Source organism: Podarcis filfolensis (assembly GCF_964270895.1).
Source record: "Podarcis filfolensis genome assembly, chromosome: 1".
Classification (NCBI taxonomy): Eukaryota; Metazoa; Chordata; class Lepidosauria; order Squamata; family Lacertidae; genus Podarcis; species Podarcis filfolensis.
Window position 1 is genome coordinate 134,289,445 of NC_139604.1, and position 25,710 is coordinate 134,315,154.

General features: G+C 48.0%; 1 protein-coding gene across 2 annotated transcripts in view; it reads left to right on the forward strand.

Annotated features, from left to right (window-relative positions):
* MDGA2 (MAM domain containing glycosylphosphatidylinositol anchor 2) overlaps nt 1–25,710 on the forward strand; it is a 386,993-nt gene that overhangs the window by 249,127 nt on the left and 112,156 nt on the right. For both annotated transcript variants that reach the window (XM_083612013.1, XM_083612014.1), the window contains exon 7: nt 17,085–17,414. In XM_083612013.1, coding sequence (XP_083468139.1) covers nt 17,085–17,414 — 330 coding nt within the window. The remainder of the gene's footprint in view (nt 1–17,084; nt 17,415–25,710) is intronic.

The following is a 25,710-nucleotide window of genomic DNA, read 5'->3' on the forward strand; positions in this document are numbered from 1 at the left end:
GGAAAAATACGGTAATAATAATAATAATAATAATAATAATAATAATAATAATAATAATTTATTTATAACCCGCCCATCTGGCTGATTTTCCCCAGCCACCCTGGGCGGCTCCCAATCACATGTTAAAAACAATACAGCATTAAATATTAAAAACTTCCCTAAACAGGGCTGCCTTCAGATGTCTTTTAAAAATAGGATAACTGCTTATTTCCTTGACATGTGATGGGAGGGCGTTCCACAGGGCGGGAGCCACCACCAAGAAGGCCCTCTGCCTGGTTCCCTGTAACTTGGCTTCTAGCAGTGAGGGAACTGCCAGAAGGACCTCAGCGCTGGACCTCAGTGTCCGGGTAGAACGATGGGGGTGGAGACGCTCCTTCAGGTCTACTGGGCCTTTGAGGCCGTTTAGGGCTTTCAAGGTCAGCACCAACACTTTGAATTGTGCTCGGAAACCTACTGGAGATCTCTCAGGACTGGTGTTATGTGGTCCGGGCGGCCGCTCCCAGTCACCAGTCTAGGTGCCGCATTCTGGATTCATTGCAGTTTCCGGGTCACCTTCAAAGGTAGCCCCACGTAGAGTTTAAAGGTGAGACTTCCCAATTTGCAACTAAAAACATTACTGATAACTCTTGTGGCGAGCCGGTTGCTTTGTGTTGGCTGCTTAGCGCCAATGTGGCACATTAATCTGCCCAAACCGAGTAGTTCATATAAACCGTGTTTTCTCTTGCTTTCTGTAATCCAATAGGGCAATAACACTAGAACACAGCCTCGTTCGCAATGGGGGCTTTTAATAAGAACCAGAGATTCATCATAATAGCCTCGGAGGGCTTTTGCGGTGTCAGAGATATCCCGCTGTGATTATTTCACGAGGGTCATAACCTCTGTTTGCACTTTATTACCCAGAAAGCTATGGACTCCTCAGGATGACAAGTTTTATAGTGTGTGGCTCACGGCGGCAGTGGGGGGAGGATGGAGGTGTCACAAGGTAGGCAGTTGGTATATTTTTAGATTGAGCAATTTGGATCTGCAGTAAAATGGTGCAGCGTGGAAAGTTCCTGTTCAGGGTTCACCTGCTATGACCTCCTTCTGGGCTATTCCATCCCATAATGCTAGTTACCCTCACTCCCCATCAGCCAAACGAAATTCTGGGCTCACTGAGCATGCTCAGTCCTCTGTTTGCGGGAGGTTCCCCCTATAAATACAGTGGCACCTTGGTTCTCAAACTTAATCCGTTCCAAAACCAAAGCGTTCCAAAACCAAGGTGCGCTTTCCCATGGAAAGGAATGCAAAATGGATTAATCCATTCCAGACTTTTAAAAGCAACCCCTAAAACAGCAATTTAACGTGAATTTTCCTATCTAATGAGACCACTGATCCATAAAATGAAAGCAATAATCAGTGTACTGTACTATAAAATAAATAAGACAGTATTGTAGATGATGAAAATTAAAACAACTTTTTTTCTTTACCTGTACTGATGATAGTCATTATTTGGATGGGGGGCTTTTATCCATTTCCGCAGTCACACAATCCATCAATCAGTAGCTGAACTGCGTTCCACATCGTCACAAAAACAAATGAACTGAAAAAGCCTCAAAAACGCAAAATAAATAGCAATAACAAAAGCGCCAAACTAAATCTGTTCCAGAAGTCCGTTTGACTTCTGAAATGTTCAAAAACCAAGGCACAGCTTCTGATTGGTGCAGGCGCCCCGGAAACAATAGCCGACAGCCACATCGGATGTTCAGCTTCCGAAAAACGTTTGAAAACTGGAACACTTACTTCCAGGTTTTCGGCGTTTGGGAACCAAGGCGTTTGAGAACCAAGGTACCACTGTACCATAAATATTGCTCACGCTAAGGTGAAGACACTGTTAAACTGAATCTGTGGGAGGTGGCTGGTCCTTCATAGCAAGTGAGCCATGGCTTAAAACCACTCTCCCCTCTCTGAAAAGAGCCAGATTTTTGCCTAAAATGGAATACCCCGATAATGGGAACTTTCATTCAAGATTCATTGGCAGACTGTCGATGTGTTCATTGCTACCATCTGCTCAGCTGCAGTGGAATGACTGTTACAGACAAGTGCTGCATGTGCTCCTTCATTCATAGGTAGCTTGCAGTTGCACTGCATCATGTGTTTATAGTCTTATTTCAAAGTAATTGTGAATATTATTATTATTAATAATAATAATAACCATTTCACCAACCTGATGCCATCCAGGAAGTTTGGACTACAACTCCCATGAGCTCCAGTCAGCAGTTCAGGACATCTGCTGGGGGCCAGGCTGCAGGGGGCTAGTGGATGCCATCAAAAGCAACAAAACCCATAATGCAGTGTGAAATTCATTTAGAGTTTTGATGGTTTGTTTGTTAAATTTATGGGTCGCTTTTTCTTGCCCAGCACACCTCAAAATGACACGCAACTGAGCATCTCCTTCAACATTTCTTGCAGCATAGTGTAATACTGCACGGCCCATGATGCAGTGAAAGTGTGAAGGGAGAATGCACAAGAGAAAACATGTTGAAACTGAGAATTGTTGCACTGCAGGCAGGAACAGCCAAGACCAGTGGAGTAGATCTTTGTAGTGTTTTCCATGGAAATGCATAACGTTGCACCGGGAAAATAAATCTTGGTTGTTTCGTCGTTTAGTCGTGTCCGACTCTTCGTGACCCCCTGGACCAGAGCATGCCAGGCCCTCCTGTCTTCCACTGCCTCCCGCAGTTTGGTCAAACTCATGCTGGCAGCTTCGAGAACACTGTCCAACCATCTCGTCCTCTGTCGTCCCCTTCTCCTTGTGCCCTCCATCTTTCCCAACATCCGGGTCTTTTCCAGGGAGTCTTCTCTTCTCATGGGGTGGCCAAAGTAGTGGAGCCTCAGCTTCAGGATCTGTCCTTCCAGTGAGCACTCAGGGCTGATTTCCTTAAGAATGGATGCGCTTGATCTTCTTGCAGTCCATGGGACTCTCAAGAGTCTCCTCCAGCACCAGAATTCAAAAGCATCCATTCTTCGGCGATCAGCCTTCTTTATGGTCCAGCTCTCAGTCTAGAGGTGCAATTTCTCCTTGGGGGGGGGGGGTCTCTCACATCCCTAACCGGAAATGTAAACTGAGAAGAAACGGACTTGACATGTTGGTGTGTTTTGTTGGAGTGGATTGGTATGTGTGTCTCTGTGTGTGTGTGTGTGTGTGTTTTAGCATTTCAGAACAGGCAAGGAAAGAGGTTAGCATCCAAGATTCTCTCAGAGATAGCAAAGAATATAAACCCTGACTCCCCTTGGATACAGATTTCATGAGTCATGGCATAATAAACCAAACCTCCTGCATATTTATTCATAGCAACTCAAGCCTGGGAGCCTCATGAGACTGAACAAAATATAATTAAAATTCTATCTTGATTTTTTCTTTGGAAATTAAAAAAACAACAAAAAACCACACTCCTGCACTGCCTAATGAATTCCTCAAACGATCAGAAGCTGGGAGAAGGAAATGAAAATGTCAGGGAGCGCGAGTGAACTCAGCTGCATCCCCAAAGCCTCCGACGCCGGCGAGAGAAAATACTTGTGATGGCCTGTCTCTCTCTCTCTATTGCCTGAACCAGCCCTGCTCCAGAAGCTCAGGGAGCCCATCAGCATTTGAAACAAGCAGATTGGCCACTCAGAACCGTGAGCTTCCGTATGAAATAAACAAATTTGCAGCTCAAACGATGAGCTTCCTTCCAAGCACATTTTGAAAACAGGGAAAGTGCAGGAAATAAGGAGAACGCCTACAAAATGGCTCTCATTCCTCCCTCCAGTTCCCGTGGCATTTTGCAAAGATGCACACGGATGATGTGGACCAAAGCAGCTATTTGATTTCTGCAACATGTCCCCGCATGTTGGACACATCATGTGGCTGAGATGTGAGCTTCGCTTCGGATGTGGCATTGAAACATCTCCGCAGCGAACCCAGAAAATTCCCTTTGAGGGTTCAAGTAAAGAACCCAGATTCCCAGTCTGCCAGGCTTCATTCAACAGTGCAGAAATAACAACAATATTCATGATAGTCAACCACTTCCTGTCATCTTCTGCTCATCTCCTTGAAAACATTCAACCCAAGGCATTTTTGCGAAGAGACCAGGGTTCAAATCTCTCACCCAGCAACAAAGCTAGCTTGGTGACCTTGGGGCAATCACAGGCTGACCTACCTCACAGGGTTGTTGGGGGAATTAAATGAGGAGGGGGAGAACCATCTATGCCACCTTGAGCCCCTTGGAGGAAAAGGTGGGATATCATTTTTTAAAAAAATAATATTTATTAAAATTTTAAAAGTTACAAAAGGAAAAAGTAAAGACACCATACCAAGCAAAAACAAAACAGCACATCACACTAATAAAAAAAGAAAAAAAGAGAAAAAGAAAAAAACACAGAAAAATAAAATCCTTTAAAAAAAACTCAGCCAATCTTCCCATAACTTATCTTTCATTTGCTTGTTTCCTTGACCTCCTCACACCTCCCTTTTTTGTATTCTAGTTCAGTTAACTATTTCAGCAAATCCTTCCCATCTTTTCCCATTTTTGTCCTGTAATTTATCTTAATATAATGTAACTTTACTTTCCCTCCTTTCACCAATTAACAGCCTGTTTTTTCCTAAACCTTCATAACATTTCGGAAAAGGTGGGATATCAGTGCAAAAATGAAAATGAATAGCTGGGCGCCCTGAGTCTGCCAGGATTAGCATGCCTTTGTTTTCCGTCCACTGTGAGTGTCGTCTTCTGCCAGAGGAAAGGTGCGCAGAGTTGTCCAGGCTGCAGTTGCGGGGCCATGGGGCATGGTGTTCAGGAGTTCAGCTTACACTCAAGTAGGACCCCGGCAGAGACACATTCCCGACTAGCATGTTCTCTCCCTCCTGGTCGATCATTCGGGAGCTTCAAAAGCTCTCTTCAGTCTGAACATCACAGCGACCGATGCCAACAGACACCGGCACACTTAGGGACCTGCAGAGTCTTCACAGTTGCGTAACAGACCTCAGCAACTCAGCATTTTGGTTAATCTACTTTATTTACATGTAAACACACACGGAGCACTGCAACATGGCTCCCTCTCTCTCTAGCATCAGACAGCAAAGAGAAAGGAAAAAAGAACAATAGTCCCACTTCACGGAACACAGGAACACAAACATCCTGTCTCCGTCACTTACTTCCCACACTGTGGAATGAAAACATACACCGTCATGTGAAAGACAACAATCCCATGACTGCAATCATGGAGCAGGAATTCTAACAGTAACCTCCAAGACCCCAGAAGTGCCGCCGCAACGTGACGCCACGATGTCACGTTACACCATATGTGCCATTGGGCACCTATAACCTGGGGCCCAAGTCAGCGTCCCTGTACACAATAAAACAACTCGTGAAAACATGAATGTGTAAACATCCAAAGTTAAAATATGTAATAAAACAATTTCATGGGCACAGTATTTAAGAAAGGAGAGATGGGTCGAGAAGTCGAGAATGCCAGTGTGTGCAGATGTACCTTCAAAAACCAACAGAATGCCAATACAGATGGGACCATTTCTGTTTCAGCAAGAAGCGTCCCAGGGGGCGAGACACCCAGGGGGGGGTGGAGCGAGCCGCCCATGGTGGGCTGCTTCTTGGGTGGGGAGCCTTGCCAGCAGCCTTCCTCCCTTCCCTCTTCCTTTTCATAGAATCATAGAATCCTAGAGTTGGAAGAGACCACAAGGGCCATCGAGTCCAACCCCCTGCCAAGCAGGAAACACCATCAGAGCACTCCTGACATATGGTTGTCAAGCCTCTGCTTAAAGACCTCCAAAGAAGGAGACTCCACCACACTCCTTGGCAGCAAATTCCACTGTCGAACAGCTCTTACTGTCAGGAAGTTCTTCCTAATGTTTAGGTGGAATCTTCTTTCTTGTAGTTTGGATCCATTGCTCTGTGTCCGCTTCTCTGGAGCAGCAAAAAACAACCTTTCTCCCTCCTCTATGTGACATCCTTTTATATATTTGAACATGGCTATCATATCACCCCTTAACCTCCTCTTCTCCAGGCTAAACACGCCCAGCTCCCTTAGCCGTTCCTCATAAGGCATCGTTTCCAGGCCTTTGACCATTTTGGTTGCCCTCCTCTGGACACGTTCCAGTTTGTCAGTGTCCTTCTTGAACTGTGGTGCCCAGAACCGGACACAGTACTCCAGGTGAGGTCTGACCAGAGCAGAATACAGTGGCACTATTACTTCCCTTGATCTAGATGCTATACTCCTATTGATGCAGCCCAGAATTGCATTGGCTTTTTTAGCTGCCGCATCACACTTTGACAGCTTGGGGGAGGCTCCTCCCCAGGAAACAGCCCAGGAGCAGGGGTCAATGGCACACCACCCGCCTGTGACTCCCAAGCCTCCCCGGAGCTGTCAAACGATGGCTTAGGGTAGGCTTGGGAGTCATGGGCGGGCGACATGCCAAATGTCACCCCCCTCAGCGATGACACCTGGGGCGACTTGCCCCCACCCCCCCATTCCACCACCCCGGCTGCTCCATCCTTAAGAGGAAGCAGGCGCTTGATTTGTGTCTCCTTTGTGCCAAGCTCTCATTTGGACAGGGGAATGAAAAGGTTGGGAGGGAGGGCGTGGGAGCTGCGCCGCATCTGTGGAAATGCAGCCTAATGTTCCAAGGCCTCTGTGGCTCATTTGGAAGGAGCAAGTCATTCATGTAGCAGCCCCATGTTTGCACTTAGGCAGGGAACGCCAGCATGCAGCCACAGCATTGGCAGAGTGGGCATTTTGGTGCCAGCTTTTTAATCTTCCGTGCTCAAGCAGTGGGGACCTTTCCTGTATTATTACAAGATTACTTTGTCCTGTTTTATATGCTCCAGGGTACCAGGTTCTCTGTAGGAAAACTATTTTCCCTATTTTGGGTTTCAGAGAGATTTTTAAAGGGAGGGGGGCTTTTAAGATTTTGTTCCTGTGAGTTGCAATTCTTTTTTCTTTCCTTCTTATTTCCCTGCAGACCCCTCAAAATGCATTATGAAAACCTATATCCCTGTACATACACCACAACAAATCACAGTACATTCGTACCTCAGTTCCTGAACACCCTGGAACTTGTACGTTTCAGCTCCCGAATGATAGAAAACCAGAAGTGACTGCTCCAGTTTCCAAACGTTCTTTGGGAAGCCAAACGTACGATGGGGCTTCTGCGGCTTCTAATTGGCTGCAGGAGCTTCCTGCAGCCAATCGGAAGCCATGCTTTGGAAGGCAAACGTTTCGGAAGTCGAACGGACTTCCGGAATAGATTCTGTTCAACTTCAGAGGTACAACTGTATATACATCTGTAAAACACATTCTTATTTAGTGATCTAGAAGTCCGTATAAACCATTGAAACGGGTGTTTGGTTTCCTGGAGAAATTTGTAAATTTAATGAAGCTCCATCCTTCTCCTGCAAAGGTATCTTGGTGCTTTGTTCCTCTGTGGTGAAACTCTTCTCCATATTTTTGGTTTCGGAGAGTTTATTTTAAAAGGGGTGTGTGTGCCTTTTCAGGATCTGTCAGTGTGAGTTGCAATTCTTCCTGTCTCAGCTCAAGTCTCCAAAACAGAAGTCTCAGAAGCCCAGCACAGATGTTAGCACCTGTTCCAGGGCTGGGGAGAAATGTGAGCGAAGAGGAATTCAGGGGCAAGAATTTATTTGCCATTTCAGCATACTGCTTGAGTCATCTGGAGCTAAATCAAGCCATGTCCCACCAGGAGGGACAATCTCTTTCTGCAGACAGCTAGACGCCTGTAATATGTGTTTGGGTCCATTCCCCTTCTGCTTGTTGATGTGGTGCTCAAACAGGCCCATTCATGTTTCCCACTACAGATGGAAAGTTGCAGAAGGTTCAATATCCTACCCCAACTTTTGGCACCCTCAAAAGTGCATGCACCCCACAACTGTAAAGGAATCCCCTCAATGTGCAGGTCTGAATTTAGACACTAGCAGAAGATATATTGCATAGATATGATCCTTCCTGTTTCATGTGAGTGAGATCAGCAGAGTACAGTTCTTTGCAGCTTAAACTCAGAAGCTAAGACAAGGTTGTTTTAAACTTTTAGAAACAATTATGCAGGATGCTTTAAGGTGCAGTGGATTTTCCTGGGATTAACCCTTTTTCTCCCCCTTAAAAGCAAAAATCACAGTTTTGTGAAGAAGTAAAAGTAGGACTTACTTACATAATCTAGGTCTTGACACACCAATTGCAGTAGCAAAATGAAGGCAAGCTTTAACTATTATCTAAGTTACAAAAGCGCAAAATTTAAGTTCAAAAATGGCAGCTGAGGTGCAGAGCTCAGACATGCATATGTGGTCAGCTTGGAATCACGATGAAGAAAGAGGAGGCTGCTCAGAAAGGAAGGAAGTAGTGTTGCAGCTTCCTGCCAAGGCAGATAAAGGAAGTAATCTCACAGAATTCTCTCTAGCAAATTTTACAAGAAACTCGTCAACAGGTTTACCACATCTATCAGTCAATCAGCCATTCCCACCACCCTTCTGAGTAATACCCCTCCCTCTCACCATATATAAAGGTCTGATGACTTCTGTCTCAGTGTAGAGTCATATCTCGGGATGAATACGCTTCAGCTTAAATATTTTCAGTTTGCGCTCTGCGGTGACCCGGAAGTAACGGAGCACATTACTTCTGGGTTTCGCCACTCGCGCATGCGCAGACACTCAAAATGATGTCACGCGCACGCGCAGACGCATCTTACGTTCGCTTCAGGATGCGAACGGGGCTCTGGAACGAATCCCGTTCGCATCCAGAGGTACCACTGTATCTGAAGAAGTGTGCATGCACACAAAAGCTCATACCAAGAACAAACTTAGTTGGTCTCTAAGGTGCTGTTGTTGTTGTTTAGTCGTTTAGTCGTGTCCGCTTCTTCGTGACCCCCTGGACCAGAGCATGCCAGGCACTCCTGTCTTCCACTGCCTCCCGCAGTTTGGTCAGACTCATGTTTGTAGCTTCGAGAACACTGTCCAACCATCTCGTCGTCTGTCATCCCCTTCTCCTTGTGCCCTCCATCTTTCCCAACATCAGGGTCTTTCCAGGGAGTCTTCTCTTCTCATGAGGTGGCCAAAGTACTGGAGCCTCAGCTTCAGGATCTTTCCTTCCAGTGAGCACTCAGAGCTGATTTCCTTCAGAATGGAGAGGTTTGATCTTCTTGCAGTCCATGGGACTCTCAAGAGTCTCCTCCAGCACCAGAATTCAAAAGCATCCATTCTTTGGCGATCAGCCTTCTTTCTGGTCCAGCTCTCACTTCCATACATCACTACTGGGAAAACCATGGCTTTAACTATACGGACCTTTAACTATACGGACCTTTGTTGGCAAGGTGATGTCTCTAAGGTGCTACTGGAAGGATTTTTTTGTTTTTGTTTTTTTTGGGGGGGGGACTCTGTGAGCCTCAGTCCCTTCATGTGCCTATCAGGCAAAGCATGAATTGTTGATCTGACTGCAATAAGGTCATCTCAATAAACCTACTAGAGCCAAGGTTCTTCAGTGGAATCCAAAGCAGCAGAATTGTACTTCTACATGCTGCACATAGTTAAACTGGATGGCCACTAACCTAGATGTCTTTAAAAGAGGATTAGGCAAACTGATGGAGTAGTGGGCCGTTGATGGCTCCTAGTCACGATGGCTCTGTTCTGCCTCCACAGTTGGAACAGCAATGCTTCTGAATATCAGTTGCTGGAAGCCACAGGAGGGAAGAAGGGTCTTGTGCCCAAATGCTGCTTGCTGGTTCCCCACAGACGTTTGGTTGGCCACTGTGAGAGCAGGATTCTGAACGAGATGGAGCATTGCCCCCATCCAGCAGGCTCTTCCTACATTCTTTAGGGGTTTCCAAGTGGTTTAAAGTTTTCACTCTTGCCTTGCTGAGCATCCCTCTCCCCATGAAACTTTACAAGCCCATGGATAAAAACACAGAAGGGCAACGGCCACTCAGTTTAATCGCCTTGTGCATTTTACAGCCGGGAACCCAGGCCGGGACTCTCTCCTTTGCCAGCAGCCAAGGCATTCCTGGGTCGATTTTATAGGCAGCTCCACATTAAGATGTAGATAGCCTATTGATCACAGTTGTTGCAGCCGGGTGCAGTAATGATTATTCCTAAATAATAGGTTAAAAGCTTTCCGTGCCACGAGGGCGCCTCTGAAGAGTTGGGGGGAAGAGGGTGCAATCAAGCTCTGAAGGAAGGCTGCAAACAGCAGTGGATCTCCAGGGCCTGAGGGATATTGGAAGCTGCCTTCTGCTAAGTCAGATCATAGAATCGTAGAGTTGGAGGGGACCCCTGGAATCATCTAGTCCAACCCCCTGCAGTGCAGGAACAGGCAGCTGTCCCTTATGGGGATCGAACCTCCAACCTTGGCGTTATCAGCACCACGCTCTAACCAACCGAGCTATCCACGCCCAAGTATCACCTTGGGCGGAGATTTCCCTGAACCGCAGTGTAACGTCCGGTAGGGGAACAGTCTAGCCAGAAGAGCTTTGACTCCTCAGCCCAGCTGGTGCTTGTTGCAGGGGAACCTGTGCAGACTGGGGCTCTTCAGAATCAGGCCCCAGACTTGGTTCAGATGATGCCTGAGGTGCAGACTGAGACTCCTCTGGTTCCAAATCCAAGCCCGAGTCCCAGGCCATCACATAATGGAACACCATGACAGAAACCAGAGCGCATGGAAATGACGTTTACCTTCCCGCCGCAGTGACACCTATTTATCTACTTGCACTTTGACGTGCTTTCGAACTGCTAGGTTGGCAGGAGCTGGGACAGAGCAATGGGAGCTCACCCCGTCACAGGGATTTGAACCGCTGACCTTCCGATCAGCAAGCCCTAGGCTCTGTGGTTTAAAGGACCCCTGGACGGTTATGTCCAGTCAAAGGCGACTTTGGGGTTGTGGTGCTCATCTTGCTTTCAGGCCGAGGGAGCCGGCGTTTGTCCACAGCCAGCTTTTCAGGTCAATGTGATGGGGTGAGCAAACAAGCACCAGCTGGGCACCAGCTGGGCCGAGTCAGGGGCCTGAGCCTGCCCTGGCTCCAGATGTGGGGATGACCTCGTTGCCTTCAGCTGGGCCATCACTTACAGCTGCTCCACTACCGGTTGGGTCAGGGGAGGCTGAGGCAGCCTCTGGGTCTAGTAACCCACCGACGTCTCCCGAGCTGCAGAGACTGAGGTCTGAGAGAAGGAGAGACCTGAGTACTTGCAGGAGGACTGCTCACTGGGGGATCAGGACCGGCCATTACCCCGACAAAGATAAAAGGCTGCTGGACCCTGCCCCAGGTTGCGGGAGCAACGTTGCTGTTCGCCAGAACCTGCCTGAGACCCTGTGCCTGACCTAGCCTGGTTTCCTGCCTCGGCCCTGTCGGACTGACTCCTCGCAGAACCCTTGGATTCGGGACCGGACCTGGACCGCGTCACTCGGATTACCCCCGGGCCCAGCACACATTGCACCAGAAGCAGTTTAATCATGTTGGCCACATGACCCGGAAAGCTGCCTGTGGACAAACCCCAGCTCCCTCGGCCTGAAAGCGAGATGAGCACCGCAACCCCACAGTCGCCTTTGACTGGACTTAACCATCCAGGGGTCCTTTACCTTTTTTTACCTAAAGGAGAGAAGTGAGGGGGGGCGCCAGCCCGCAATGGTGCCCACCTGAGAGGTGCCAGAACTGTGCTCAGGTGCACTTCAGCTGCTGAGTGCCTCACTCCTGCAGAGAATCCACCTATGGCCCCCACCCCCCCTGGAATCCTGCCAGGCAAACAGTACCTAATTAACTTGATCCCAGGCGGATGGAGACATCTGTAGTGCTACACTTGCAAAAGATCAAGTTCTCTTGCCGTTCTCCCCCTCTCCCCTCTCCTCTCCTCCCCCCCCCTTTTTAAGAAAGAGGCATTTATAAAAATTAGAGGTACCAACCTGTGTAAATCCTTCAGCAGTATTTGCATTTAAATTGAAAATGTGAATGCATCTGGTCTCATAAGTGCCAAGTAATTACTTGATATTAAAAAGTTTTGAGATGCCCTGGTAGGATAATGCCTTGCTGCTTAATTGCACCGACACTTTTTGGAAGTTGGGGATTTGTTAAATGCTAAGGAGTGGAGGAGGAGCCCCACCAGGAGCAGAGGAAGGCGCTGCTGGCGTCTGGAAGGAGAGGAGCGCGGGGAGATGCTGTTTGCGGAGCCGGACTGTGGCTCCTTCCAGTTCAGTATTGCCCACACGGACTGGCAGCTACAACTCTCTGGGGATTCAGACGGGGGTCTCTATTGCAGTTAGGACTGTTCCACAATTGGAAGCAAGATTTCTGGAGCCTCCCTGTGTCCCAACGGCCCCTGTGCCTCCCTTCCCTTTTCCGATGGCAGTCCCCTGACAGTCTCGCTAGTTCCACAGGTTCTCTTAATTTGTTTTGCCAGTCTGATTTAGATGGGGTAGCGTCTGGGGGAGCTGTAGTTTGTTAAGGGCACTGCAGGTTGTTATGAGACCCTCCTATTCCCCTCCCAGAACCACCAATCCCTTTTTCCAGGGAGCTCCTGCAATTGTAGCTTTGGCAAGGGGAAAATGAGAGTCTCCTAACAGCCACCAGCACCCTCAAGAAGCTACAGTTCCCAGGATTCTTGGGGGGAAAGCCATGTGTGTTTCAAAGCGGCACCGTAGTCCTTTAAATGCACAGTGTCAATGTGGCTTTGATCGCAAAGTGGGGGCGAGAGAGAGAAAAAAGACTCAGCAGAATTTTATCGGGGGGGAAAGAAACAGTCTTCTGAGAATTGTTGGCTCAGCTCTAGCCCAGTTTGCTTCGTCTCGCAGGCCGGCTCCTTACTACGGTCGACGCCACAGGCTTTGCATGGTCAAACCCGTAAACACCCTCTGCAGAGGCCGACATGAGCAGCCCTGGGTCCCTGGTGGGTGCTTCAGAGGCGGCTGACTTTGCCATAAGTATTCCAGCTAAGCCTGTTGACAGAAGGGAGCTGAAAGGCTCCCTTTGATGCCATTCATGTCCTGCTAAATGTGCATTTGCAAGATAGGGATGTTTGGGCAGATTAGAGGAATGCTTGGGGTGGAGGAAGGCCAGCACAGCTACACCTCGAGAGGACGCGGAGAAGTTGTCGCCAAGGCAGTTGCAACTTAATTTGTGCATGAGAAATGCAGTTGGTTGAGGCAGGGGATAGGAGGGGCCGTGTTTGGCCACAGGGAGGGCTTAGGACATGTTTTGGAATTGCTTAAGAAGATGTTCTGGAGTGGGTGAGTCTTGCAGGTGGGGCGTTTGCTGAGTGTGGAGCAGGCAGCTGCTAAAATGGCCTCTCTTTTTTGTAAAAGTGTCAAATCCTTTAAGGCAAACGCCCATGCAAAGCAGCTTAAAATGATCAGGGAGGAAAGATGAAAGGAACAATTAAAGAAAAGCGGAAAGCTACAACTCAGCAGCGCTCCATATAGAATCAGAGAATTGTGGAGTTGGAGGTAAAAAAGGTAAAGCTAAAGGACCCCTGACTGTAAAGTCCAGTCGTAGACGACTCTGGGGTTGCACGCTCATCTTGCTCTATAGGCCGAGGGAGCCGACGTTTTTCCAGGTCATGTGGCCAGCATGACTAAGCCGCTTCTGGGGAAACCAGAGCAGCGCACGGAAACATTGTTTACCTTCCCGCCGGAGTGCTACCTATTTATCTACTTGCACTTTGACGTGCTTTCTAACTGCTAGGTTGGCAGGAGCAGCGACTGAGCAAAGGGAGCTCACCCCGTCACGGGGATTCGAACCACCGACCTTCTGATCGGCAATCCCAAGGGGCTCAGTGGTTTAGACCACAGCACCACCCATGTCCCTTCTCGCCTTTACGTACTTCTGAGAAGAGCAAAGCAGAAGCTGGCCAGCATGTGCAAGTCTACTCTCTTTTTTAGACCTATGATTCCAGCTAGCTTCCTAGCTGCTGTTGGACAAGCTACAGGACAAACCCGTTTGCATTTCCTTTCCTTCAGCCCCTCTCCTGTGTAGCAGCTGTGGGCTTTGAGCTTTCCAGCCCACTACTCTACTGTTGCACATGTGTGCGTTGGCGCAAGGGCCCATCCTGGCTGTCCTAGCCACCTGCTAAGAGAATGAGGAGTCAGGAGCACATTTATTTGACCAGCACCAGAACCAGGGCCGATCCCCGAACCAGCTAGAGAGACAGCTTGCGCGCGTCCCATGTGGAGTTGGAAGGGACCCCAAAAGTCATTTCTGCAATGCAGGGATCTCAGCTAAAGCATCCGTGACAGATGACCATCTAACCTCTGCAAAAAAAAAAAAAAAAAAACCTCCAGAGAAGGAGACAAATCAAATCAAATCAAATATCTTTAATACGGTCAGTGACCAGGAAGTAATTTATAAAAAATATGACATTAAAGTAGTATTGTGCTACAAATAACAGTAGAAATATGGCCAATTCACAGAATTGGTGCTTATATTTATGACCAGGTTTTGACTTTTAAAGTTTTAGAAATTCAATTCAGGTGTCGCTACTGTTTATTATTGTTCCTTCGATGTTTACAATTTGAACTCCGTTGTTGACGTCATTGCTCGTCTTATTCTTGTTGCAATGTAACAGTACTTTGCCACGGGCCTGTTAATTTCGGGCTCTTTGTCAGCTAAGAGGTGTCTGATATAGGTGTCGTCTGTACTGCGAGGTATTTTCCTCAGAATCGGTTCGATCAGCTCTTTTCTTGAGTCTCGATATAATGGGCAGTATAAGATGACATGCCCAACGGTTTCGATTTCGTTGCTGTTACAGGGACATAACCTTTGTTCGATCAGTATTTTATTGTATCTTCCCTCTAGAAGAGCTGAAGGGAGAGCGTTAAAGCGGGCCCTGGAAAATGCCCATCGGTGTTTAGCGTTGTCTAGAACTTTGAGATAGTTTGCTAGATGGGGCCTTTGGGGGTTGTATAGAAGTTTGTAAGTTATCGGAAGTTGATTAAAGTCATTTTGGGCTTCAATGTCCCTGAGTCTTTCTTTGATTATGTTCTTGGCCCTTCCCCTTTCTAAACTTAATAGATACTCTGGGGAGAGACCATATGAGAGGAGAGGAGAGACCAGAGAAGGAGAGTCCACAACCTATTGAGGGAGACGGTTCCACTGTCAAACAGCTCTTAATCCTTTAGAATCGGTGTTATATTGTGCCGGCAGCTGCTCCCAGTCACCAGCCTCTCAGCCACATTCTGGATCAGTTGTAGTTTCTGGAATAAGATGTTTGAAGATGGCTCTCATATCATAGAATGACAAAATCATAGAGTTGGAAGGAACCCCAAGGGACCACAAGGATCATCTAGTCTACCCCCCCTTCAATATCTCCTCTCAGTCTTCTCTTCTCCAGGCTAGACCAGCCAACTCCCTCAAGCATTCCTCAGGAGGCTGGGTTTCCAAAGCCTTGGTCAAAAGAGTCAAAGCAATTGAGTGTGGATGAGAGATTTCTGTATTTGCCATGCATACGGGCACGGGGGAGGGAGCTGTCCTGATGTGAACTATGGATGACCTCGTAAGACCTTTCCCAGCATGCATTGCTGCACATCCAGCCACGAAATTGCCAAATGACGTAAGAACCATGTCGTGACACAGAGGGACGATGAGCTTGTCTGGAGCCTTCTGCCTTTTGTTGCGATAATGTCCCCCTTGGTCAGTCCACCATTGCATCAGTCCAGGGCAACAGACTGTCAGCTGTGTCCAAATTTCACCCACACCTCATCCTCCTGGGAAATAAGGGGGCATGGAATCAGCAGCCAGAGAAATAAGGGGGCGTGGAAGTTCTCCTAGGCTGCGTAGTCTGTGCTGCTGCTGCTGCTGAACTTAGCATTTTGCTATTTGTCTTGCACAGTTTGCATTCAGCCTGAATGTTTGCTTGCTAAAACGTTCGGCCCGTGTCTTTGTCTTCGTGGCACTTTTCCAGCACGAAGCAAAACAGAGACACTTATACGAGCAGGAATCGTATGGGTGGCACTTAAAAAGTGGCTTATCTTTTAAGGTGGCTTGTGGAGCATCAAACTTTAGCATGCCCAGAGGCTTAGTGAGAGCAGCAGGCCAGGCAGGGAGGCACAGTGGTTGCTTCTCCTTGGCCTCGTGGCTACAGCCTAACACAGCAAAGCACATTCAGTCCAAAGGAGAATGTAGACTTTGGGGGAATTGGCTGTTAATTACAGAACTGCTGGCCCAACAGAGATGCTCTCCCTTTTTGACAGTTTGCCATGGTGTTGTGTCTCCGCTAAGGAAGGGGGAGAAATCTTACTTACTTTGTTGTTATTTCTCTGCCCTCCCACATAAGGCCCCAGGGTTTGGTTGCAACAGTGAAAACACAATATTAAAATCAGTTTAAAGAAACTTACAATCACAGAAATAATGTAGGTGCTGAAAATATGCATCCCAGGTTGTCAAAAGCCATTCGTCATTTGCCAGAAGCTGCGCAATGAAGGTGTCAGACACACTTCTGTGGGGAAGGGGTTTCCCAGCTCAGGGGCCACTACAGAGAAGGCCCTGTGCTGTCACCCCTTGAGCCTCAGTGGGTGGAGGACCGACCAAAAGGGCCCCCTCTGCCTATCTCAGCACCCAAGAGAGTCTGTAAGTAAGGAGGTGGTTTTTTAGGTATTTGGGTTATATCTGTGTTGTTTTAATGAGAAACGACCTTATTCCAGCATTTCAAACCATTGCATGAACCCAACACACACTTATCCTCTGCAATCTGCACTTCTTTGAATTTTGCAAAACGCTTCTCCAACCAAATAATGTGTATTAAAGGGTGCATAAGAATGTGTGTATTAGTGGGGGAAAGCATCAATGAATGCATTATATGGAAGGAAGCAGCTTGCAGAAATATGCACATTAGTCAAAAGTGCATACAAAAAATGTGTACGTTAAGAGAAATTTGCACTAAATTGCCATCAAAGTTTCACACAGCTTTTGAAACATTATACTTGTGTTGCAAGTTGCTGCAAAAATGTGGACAACAGAATTGGAAAAGCTGTGAGAAGTAGAAATTGGCAGGTTCCTGCATCCCTGGTCCCACCTGTGCAGTAAATAAAAAGGGGTCCTTGCCCCCCAACTCACCTTGCACTTCTCTTCCCTTTAGCCTTGAAGAAAGGGCGGTTCTGGATCACGCCTGACCCGTATCACAAAGACGACAACATCCAGATCGGCCGGGAGGTCAAGATCTCCTGCCAGGTGGAGGCAGTCCCTTCCGAGGAGCTCACCTTCAGCTGGTTCAAAAACGGCCGGCCGCTGCGCAGCTCAGAGAGGATGGTCATCACCCAGACGGACCCCGACGTCTCCCCGGGCACCACCAACTTGGATATCATTGACCTGAAGTTCACGGACTTTGGGACATACACCTGTGTTGCATCCCTGAAGGGTGGGGGGATTTCGGACATCAGCATCGATGTCAACATTTCCAGCAGCACAGGTGAGGGCATTTCCGTCACTGATGGAGTCTGATTTGGCAGCCAGAATGGGAGGCAAGAGATAACGTGTCAGTTGCGGTCGCTCGAGAGTAACCAGGCAGGACTCCGACCTGTCATTTACAGGCTTTATTTTGCTGCAAACTATTTACAGTGAAGAGCCCCAAAGCTCATGTCTGGCTCAATCGTTAGCAGAATCCAGGAGTGCTATGTTTTTGAAGCTTCCCCAACATAAGAGTTTCTTAACCCCCAAACGTCTCCTCCCCTCTCTGTGCCTCAAACTACTGTGAGTCATTTTGGACTCACAGCTGTCCATGGAGGCGCAGGTCAATTCTGTGTCCAGGGTGGCTGTCTACCAGCTCCATCTGGTACCCAGGCTGAGACCCTCCCTGCCCATAGACTGTCTCGCCAGAGTGGTGCATGCTCTGGTTATCTCCCGCTTGGACCACTGCAATGCACTCTACGTGGGGCTACCTTTGAAGGTGACCCGGAAACTGCAATGAATCCAGAATGCGGCAGCTAGACTGGTGACTGGGAGCGGCCGCTGGGACCACATAACACTGGTCCTGAGAGATCTGCATTGGCTCCCAGTATGTTTCTGAGCACAATTCAAAGTGTTGGTGCTGACCTTTAAAGCCCTAAACGGCCTCGGTCCTGTATACCTGAAGGAGCGTCTCCACCCCCATCATTCAGCCCGGACACTGAGGTCCAGCTCCAAGGGCCTTCTGGTGGTTCCCTCGCTGCGAAAAGCCAAGTTACAGGGAACCAGGCAGAGGGCCTTCTCGGTAGTGGCACCCGCCCTGTGGAACACCCTCCCTTCAGATGTGAAGGAAATAAGCAGCTATCCTATCTTTAAAAGACATCTGAAGGCAGTTTTTAATATTTAATGCTGTACTGTTTTGAACACTTGATTGGGAGCCACCCAGAGTGGCTGGGGAAACTCAGCCTGATGGGTGGGGTATAAATAATAAATTATTATTATTATGTGCGCAGGATAGCGATGGCAAGGGCATGTTTCCCTCCTTCAGGTGGGTGGGCAGTGAATGGAGACCAGCAGCACGGTTGTCACAGAGCCTTGAGACTCCGTTAGGTTTCCAGGAGTGATGGGCAACCTTTGCCCCACCACTCATTTCAACAGGGGCAAATATCAGAGGAGCTAATTTGGGCTGGGATTCATCACTGGCTCACCTCTTCATTGCTAAAACCATGCCCAAGGTGACTTGCAACATGAACAGATTTGCAGAATTACAAAATATATATATAACCCTAGCTAGTTATGAGCTAGGTGGACCAGTGGGTCTGGTTCCGTACGAGGCCAGACCCTCCAAGTATCCCAATTTCCCATGCCTGGAATTACAGAAGACATCCCGGTTTCTGACTGGATCCTGGAATGTCCCACGTTCTCTTCACTGGAGAAATGGTGGAGAGGGTGGAACAGGACACCCCTGTATTCATTGGAGAAAAGTCAGATGGGGTGGAATAGGACGTCCCTATTTTCACTGGAGAAATGTTGAAGGGTATGTAAGGCCACCTACTGTATTGATATGGATCCTGATCCTGTGAATAGAATGCATTCTGCAAATTAAGCACCTCGGCGTAGGCCCCAATTCAGCCTAATTTAGTCTGTCTATTACTTAACGCTCAGAGCACCAGAGGGGAGGAAGGAAGAGCTCATGAAGCTTTAGATTTGATTTCTAAGAAAGATTAACATTTTGGGAGGGTGACCAAGAAGGTGTCAGGGAAGAAGAGGTGAGTTTTCAGTTGAGGACTGAAAGGCAAGAGGCGCTCCCATTGTTTGATGCTTTTGTGAAGCCAAACACCCTGACCTGTAAAGCAGACATTGTGTCCTGGGAATGAGTGTCTCTCCACAGTCACCTGGTCCTTTGTGGTATGAGTAACACGTCTCCTGGGACAACTTCGAGGAAGTCAGGCTGCTGACTCACCAGAAGGAGAAGGGGGGGGGTTGGACAATGAAGGGGGCAGAGATTCAGTCGCAGTCGGAGGCAGCAATGCCAGTCACAGGAGGGAGGAGTTGCCCTTGTGCTTGGATCCTGCTTGCAGGTTCCCCACAGGCATCTGTGAGAACAGGATGTTGGTGTAGCTGGGCCACTGGCCTGATCCTGCAGGGATCTTCCTGGGTTCTTATTTCAAGGGGTTGGGCTAGATGGCCCTTCCAACTTGACAATTCACGATGCTGATAGTTAGACAACAGAACTGGCATCCTACGGGAGGCAGTGATGGTTACCAGCTTGGATGGGCTGAACAGAGGACTGGACAGATTCATGGAGGACAAGGCTATTGATAACTACTAGGCATCATGGCTATTTTGTGCCTCCACACTTGGAGGCAGCAATGATTCTGAACAGCAGTTGCTGGAAACCACAAGAAGGGAGAGTGTGACATGCCAGCCCAATCTCTGGGCCGTGAGGGACTCCAGGAGTTTCTGCGCTTACCCAGGAGTTAGTTTCCTTGGAATGAAGGTCAGCGGAGACTGTGGTGTCTTTAGGTTATGTGGATTTATTGGCACATAGATACATCCTGAGCATAGGATGGAGGAGCTCACAGCATTGACACTCCAATGGGTGTCAATGGGCTTCTTCGTTAGCTGCAGTTTTGGACCCAGCACAGAGGAAGCGGGATGTCAGGTGCTGGCTGGACGAAGAGGAGGGGTGGGAGGCACCAGCCAAGGAAGAAGACTCAGGGGAGGAAGACTCAGAGCCTGGGCAGTGGTGGTGGGACACTGAGGACAGGCTGGAGGATGAAGGTGGGGGACAGGAGGGTTGGAGGCTGAAGAAGCGACTGGCTTGAGTGAGAGAGAAGAGCTAGAGCAGAAAGCAATGCAGACTCAGGACATGAAGCAGAGTAGGAGGGGCTGCTTGTCTCCAAGGTCACAGAGAGCCTTGCATGGAGCAGAACGGTAGGCATGGTGGCCCCATCCCAACTTAGTTTAAGGCTGCTTGGGAGACATCTGGCAGGGGAAGAGACTTAGTGGGAAGTAGAAGGCAGAGAGCTTCAGTCCTGGCAGCTGTTTCATGGGGACCAGTCCTTTTTTATAGGCATTGCTGCCTGGCACGCTGTTTTCTTGAAGGAAGAGCTAACCATTCATTTTGCTTGTCTACATCTTGAGTGCTGACCTGCATCTAAACCAGCTGACAGCAGGATACAGTCCTCTGAGAATTGAAAGGAACTCAGGGCATCATCCAGGCTGACCCCGGCCCTCAAGCTCATTACAGGCACGCACACAATATGTCAGCCCTGGAAAGGTGGGCATTTGCCCCCAACATCCTCGCTGGCCAGCCTATCAGTTCTGGTGGGCCTGCGGGCGAGAGAATCCCCACCCCTCCTCTAGGATTTTAAATCAATAGAAGACAGAATGTGAGCAATGTTCATGGATCCTAAAGTAACTTTGCTCAGGGTTGCCAACATCCTTCTTTCCTTTAGCACAACACAGCTGCTCATAACTCACAGCAAGACCCAAATGTTGAAGTGCAGTGTGAATACAGGTCTTATTGGATGTCCATGGCATGATGGATGGGCGACGGACACGGCTGTGTTGTGACCGTCTCGCCAGGTTGCCGCCGGGCCGTTCCACACAGTGGCGTATTTCTTCTCCAGCAGAAAGTAACCGATGCATTATTGTTAGTTGTGATGGATTCATTTGGAAGAGGGATTGGAGATATCAGAAGCATCCATCAGAAGGTCGGACCTGAAAGCTCTCCATAACTTCCTCGGGCAGTGATGGATGGGCAATGATGGATGGAGAAAGAGGGAAAGGGCTGAGAGGAAGAAAGCCTTGAGGTAGAACCAATCTCCTTTGGTGTCCTCTTAGTCATCAACACCGTCTAGAGGGCAGAACTTGATCACAATCGCACAGCAAACTCCAAGTGCATGTGAAGGTCATTGAGAGTTACTCATCACTGTTTGGACTTGCAGGGATAGCAAAGAGATATTTAGAAACATTTCCATAATGTCCAACAATTCACACACACATATACCGTATATATATCAAATCCCAAGTAGTGCTAAGTCACTGCATGAGTGGAATGACTTCTGCTTCTGCAGTGGGACTTCCACCTCTCCCCACATGCCCCCAAATCTGTTCTGTTCTGCACATTCCTCTGTGACTCCCCAGGTGGATTTAAAATCACAGAACGATAGAATTGTTGAGTTGGAAGGGACCCCAAGGGCCATCCAGTCCAACCCCCTGAAATGCTGGAATCTCAGCTCAAGATTCCCTGACAGACGGCAACCTTTTTAAAGACCTCCAGTGAAGGAAAGCCCACCACCTTCTGATGGCTCCTTTCCACTGTCGAACAGCTCTTACTGTCAGAAAGTTCTTCCTAGTTGGACTCTCCTTCCTTGTCATCTGAATCCATTGGTTCAGGTCCTGCTCTCCAGAGCAGCAGAAAGCAAGCCTGCTCCATCTTCCATGGGGCAGCCCTTCAGATATATGAAGAAGGCTTTCCCATTGTCTCTCAGTCTCTTCTTCTCCCAACTCCTGTTCCTCTACAGTTCTATGATGGTGTGATGGGGCAGCAGCCCTCTCCTGACTTCTGGGTGTTTTAATGTTTTTAATATACTGTATGGCTGTTTATTTTCTGGAAGTTGTTTTGTAAGCCTCTTGAATTTGACTTGGCAAAAGCCTACAAGATCTCCCTACTCCACATGTGCCCACTCAATCGCTTCAATTGGCAGAATTGGCAGGTGCCACATGGTACCAGTTCCGCATTAGTGAGAAGCTGATCATTTAGTGAGACAGCATGTACTCTGTGGAAGTCCCTGCCTATTGAGCTCAAGCAGGCACCTTCACGGTGCTTTTTCCAGTGCATTCCTTTTCAGACAAGCCTGCCCAGATTTTCTTCTTTTATCTTTTTGTAAACTGCTTTTGTTTACAATCAAGCGGTATATAAATTTTGCGAATTAAATAAACAAGTGATGATGATGATGATATCATCATCATCATCATCATCATCTGACTTTCAAGCAGCTTCTCCCATCCTCTCCCCCTCTTCAACTAGGTAAAGGTAAAAGGAGGGTAACTTGGGTGGCGCAGTGGTCTAAACCACTGAGCCTCTTGGGTTTGCCGATCGCAAGGTCAGTTGTTCGAATTTGCTCCATGGCGTGAGCTCCTGCTGCTCTGTCCCAGCTCCTGCCAACCTAGCAGTTTGAAAGCACACCAGCGCAAGTAGATAAATAGGTACCGCTGCAGCGGGGAAGTAAACGACGTTTCCATGCGCTCTGGCACTCGTCACGGTCCTCTGTGTGCCAGTAGCGGTTTAGTCCTGCTGGCCACATGACCCGGAAAGCTGTCTGTGGACAAACGCCGGCTCCCTCGGCCTGAAAGTGAGATGAACTCCACATCCCATAGTCGCCTTAACCGTCCAGGGGTCCTTTACCTTTACCTTCAACTAGGGTAACCTCGCCAAAAGTTAGGGCACAGGCTGGTTGCTGCAGAACATCCATCAGGATTCCTGTTCTGAGTCATTTCTTTAAGCACCTGGAGAAGTTGTTTCTTTCTCTGCCCCCCCCCCCTTTTATCGTACAGGGTGAGTCACAGTTGGAAACTGTGTTAAGCTCTTTGAGCAAGGAAGTGGCGGGTCAGGGTGGCCTCTCCTCCTTTTGACTGACCTTTTTATCTGCAAAATGCACTTACTAATTGAATGTCACACTCTCAAGAGACCAAAGGGAGCCTGTTCTTCCCGCTGCTTTTGCTCCCTTCCCCGGATGAGCCTGGCGGGGAAGGAGAGAAACAACCTTCTCCTCATTCTGAAAGCAACCGCTGGAGTATTTTGTTACCTTTAAATAAATGTGCCCATTGCAATCATGAGAAGAGTAAATTCCTAGGCTGCAATTAATGGCTCGGCCGAGACTTCTTAAAAACAGCAAGCCTTACTCAGAGCAATAATGATAATAATAATAATTTATTATTTATACCCCGCCCATCTGGCTGGGTTTCCCCAGCCACTCTGGGCGGCTTCCAACAAAACACTAAAATACAATAACCTATTAAACTTTAAAAGCTTCCCTAAACAGGGCTGCCTTCAGATGTCTTCTAAAAGTTTGCTAGCTATTTTTCTCTTTGACATCTGCTGGGAGGGCGTTCCACAGGGCGGGCGCCACCACCGAGAAGGCCCTCTGCCTGGTTCCCTGTAACTTGGCTTCTCGCAATGAGGGAACCGCCAGAAGGCCCTTGGCACTGGACCTCAGTGTCCAGGTAGAGTGATGGGGGTGGAGACGCTCCTTCAGGTATCCTGGGCTGAGGCTGTTTAGGGCTTTCAAGGTCAGCCCCAACACTTTGAATTGTGCTTGGAAACGTACGGGGAGCCAGTGTAGGTCTTTCAGGACCGGTGTTATATGGTCTCAGCAGCCGCTCCCAGTCACCAGTCTAGCTGCCACATTCTGGATTAGTTGCAGTTCCCAAGTCACCTTCAAAGGTAGCCCCACATAGAGCGCATTGCAGTAGTCCAAGCGGGAGATAACCAGAGCATGCACCACTCTGGCGAGACAGTCCGCGGGCAGGGAGGGTCTCAGCCTGCGTACCAGATGGAGCTGGTAAACAGCTGCCCTGGACACAGAATTGACCTGCGCCTCCATGGACAGCTGTGAGTCCAAAATGACTCCTAGGCTGCGCACCTGGTCCTTCAGGGGCACAGTTACCCCATTCAGGACCAGGGAGTCCCCCATACCCGCCCGCCTCCTGTCCCCCAAAAACAATACTTCTGTCTTGTCAGGATTCAACCTCAATCTGTTAGCCGCCATCCAACCTCCAACCATCCATCCATCCTCCAATCATTTCTAAAACTTTTTAAACACCTTTCAATATTATTGTGCCTGCAAAACAAATACCTGTTTTAATGGAAACGTAAGTTATTTTTTTCACTTCTTTTTATCTACTTCTTGTGGGATATGTATTAATACGTAGGAGAGGATATATGAATGGCAATTTATCCCTCCAGGTGCCAACGTTTGTGGGTTGAACATACACTGAGAAGAGTTTAAAGTCTGATCCTTAGCGGAAAAATGGAAAGCATATAGGAACAGGTTGCGAATTAAGTCCAGCTGAGAAGCAAGCTGCCTCCCCCTTTTCTTCCCCTGCTTAACAAAGATGCAGACAACAGGCTGAGAAGTAGTTTAAAATATGATTTATTTACTCATAGTCCTGCATTTGTTCTCAGCAGCAACAGCAGTGAAATAAATGAAGGGAAAATCTTTACCGCATAAACAGACCTGAGGCGTGTGGTTGAGATGCAATAGTAGGATCCATGTCTGCTCCCATTGCTGGTCAAAGAGAAAGAGAGAGGAAAGGAACAGGAAATACTTCTTTGATTCTTCCTGCTCAAGAGAGGAGGGGAAATGACATCACGCAGAGCCCTCTCTACCAATTACATTTCTATGGTCTGAGTCTCTGCCCATCAGCAATACGGCTCTGTGGCCTTAACCCCTTCTTATGCTAACTAGCAAGAATATGCATTGTTAGATTTGGCTGCTAATTTCCCACACTTCTGGTGCTGTGAGCAGCAGACATTGAGGGAGATGGACTGCACAGTGGTTGGTCTACTGCAAGGGGGAGTTTTCCCCTCTTTGTCCTGCTTCATGTGAAATTCTCAGAAGCCCAGATAATTTCCGTACAATGGCATCTTTCATGGATGTTACGTTCTGGGGATGGTGTGGATATGCAAAAATGCATATATTCAAACGGCCTCCTTGGAACTGCCCCCATATATGCATTCCTGACTTCTGGAGCTGGTGCGCCAACCAGGCTTTACCCCCCCCCCCAACTAAAAGTTCTCTGCTTTGCATATTGGGCAAGGCTCTGTGGTGCTCTCACGGGATCTCACAGGGCCATCCAACTATCCACAAGACCATCCCTAGCCTAACAAGCAAGGCAGAGAGATTAAAAACTTTTTGCATGGACTCCACTTGGGTCACCTGGTGCAAAAGAGCTTCCCCCCTGCATTTAATTTGCACAGTTTCAACCATATTTATATCTATATCTATATCTATATCTATATCATCTATATCTATATCTATATCTATATCTATATCTATATCTATATCTATATCTATCTATCTATCTGATGACAGAGGATGAGATGGTTGGACAGTGTTCTCGAACACCGAGTTTGACCAAACTGCAAGGGACAGTGGAAGACAGAAGTGCCTGGTGTGCTCTGGTCCAGGGGGTCACGAAGAGTCGGACACTACTAAATAACTAAACAACAACATATATAACTAAACAACAACATATATATATATGTATATATATATATGCTGTAAGCCCTGACAGACAGAGCAATCCTA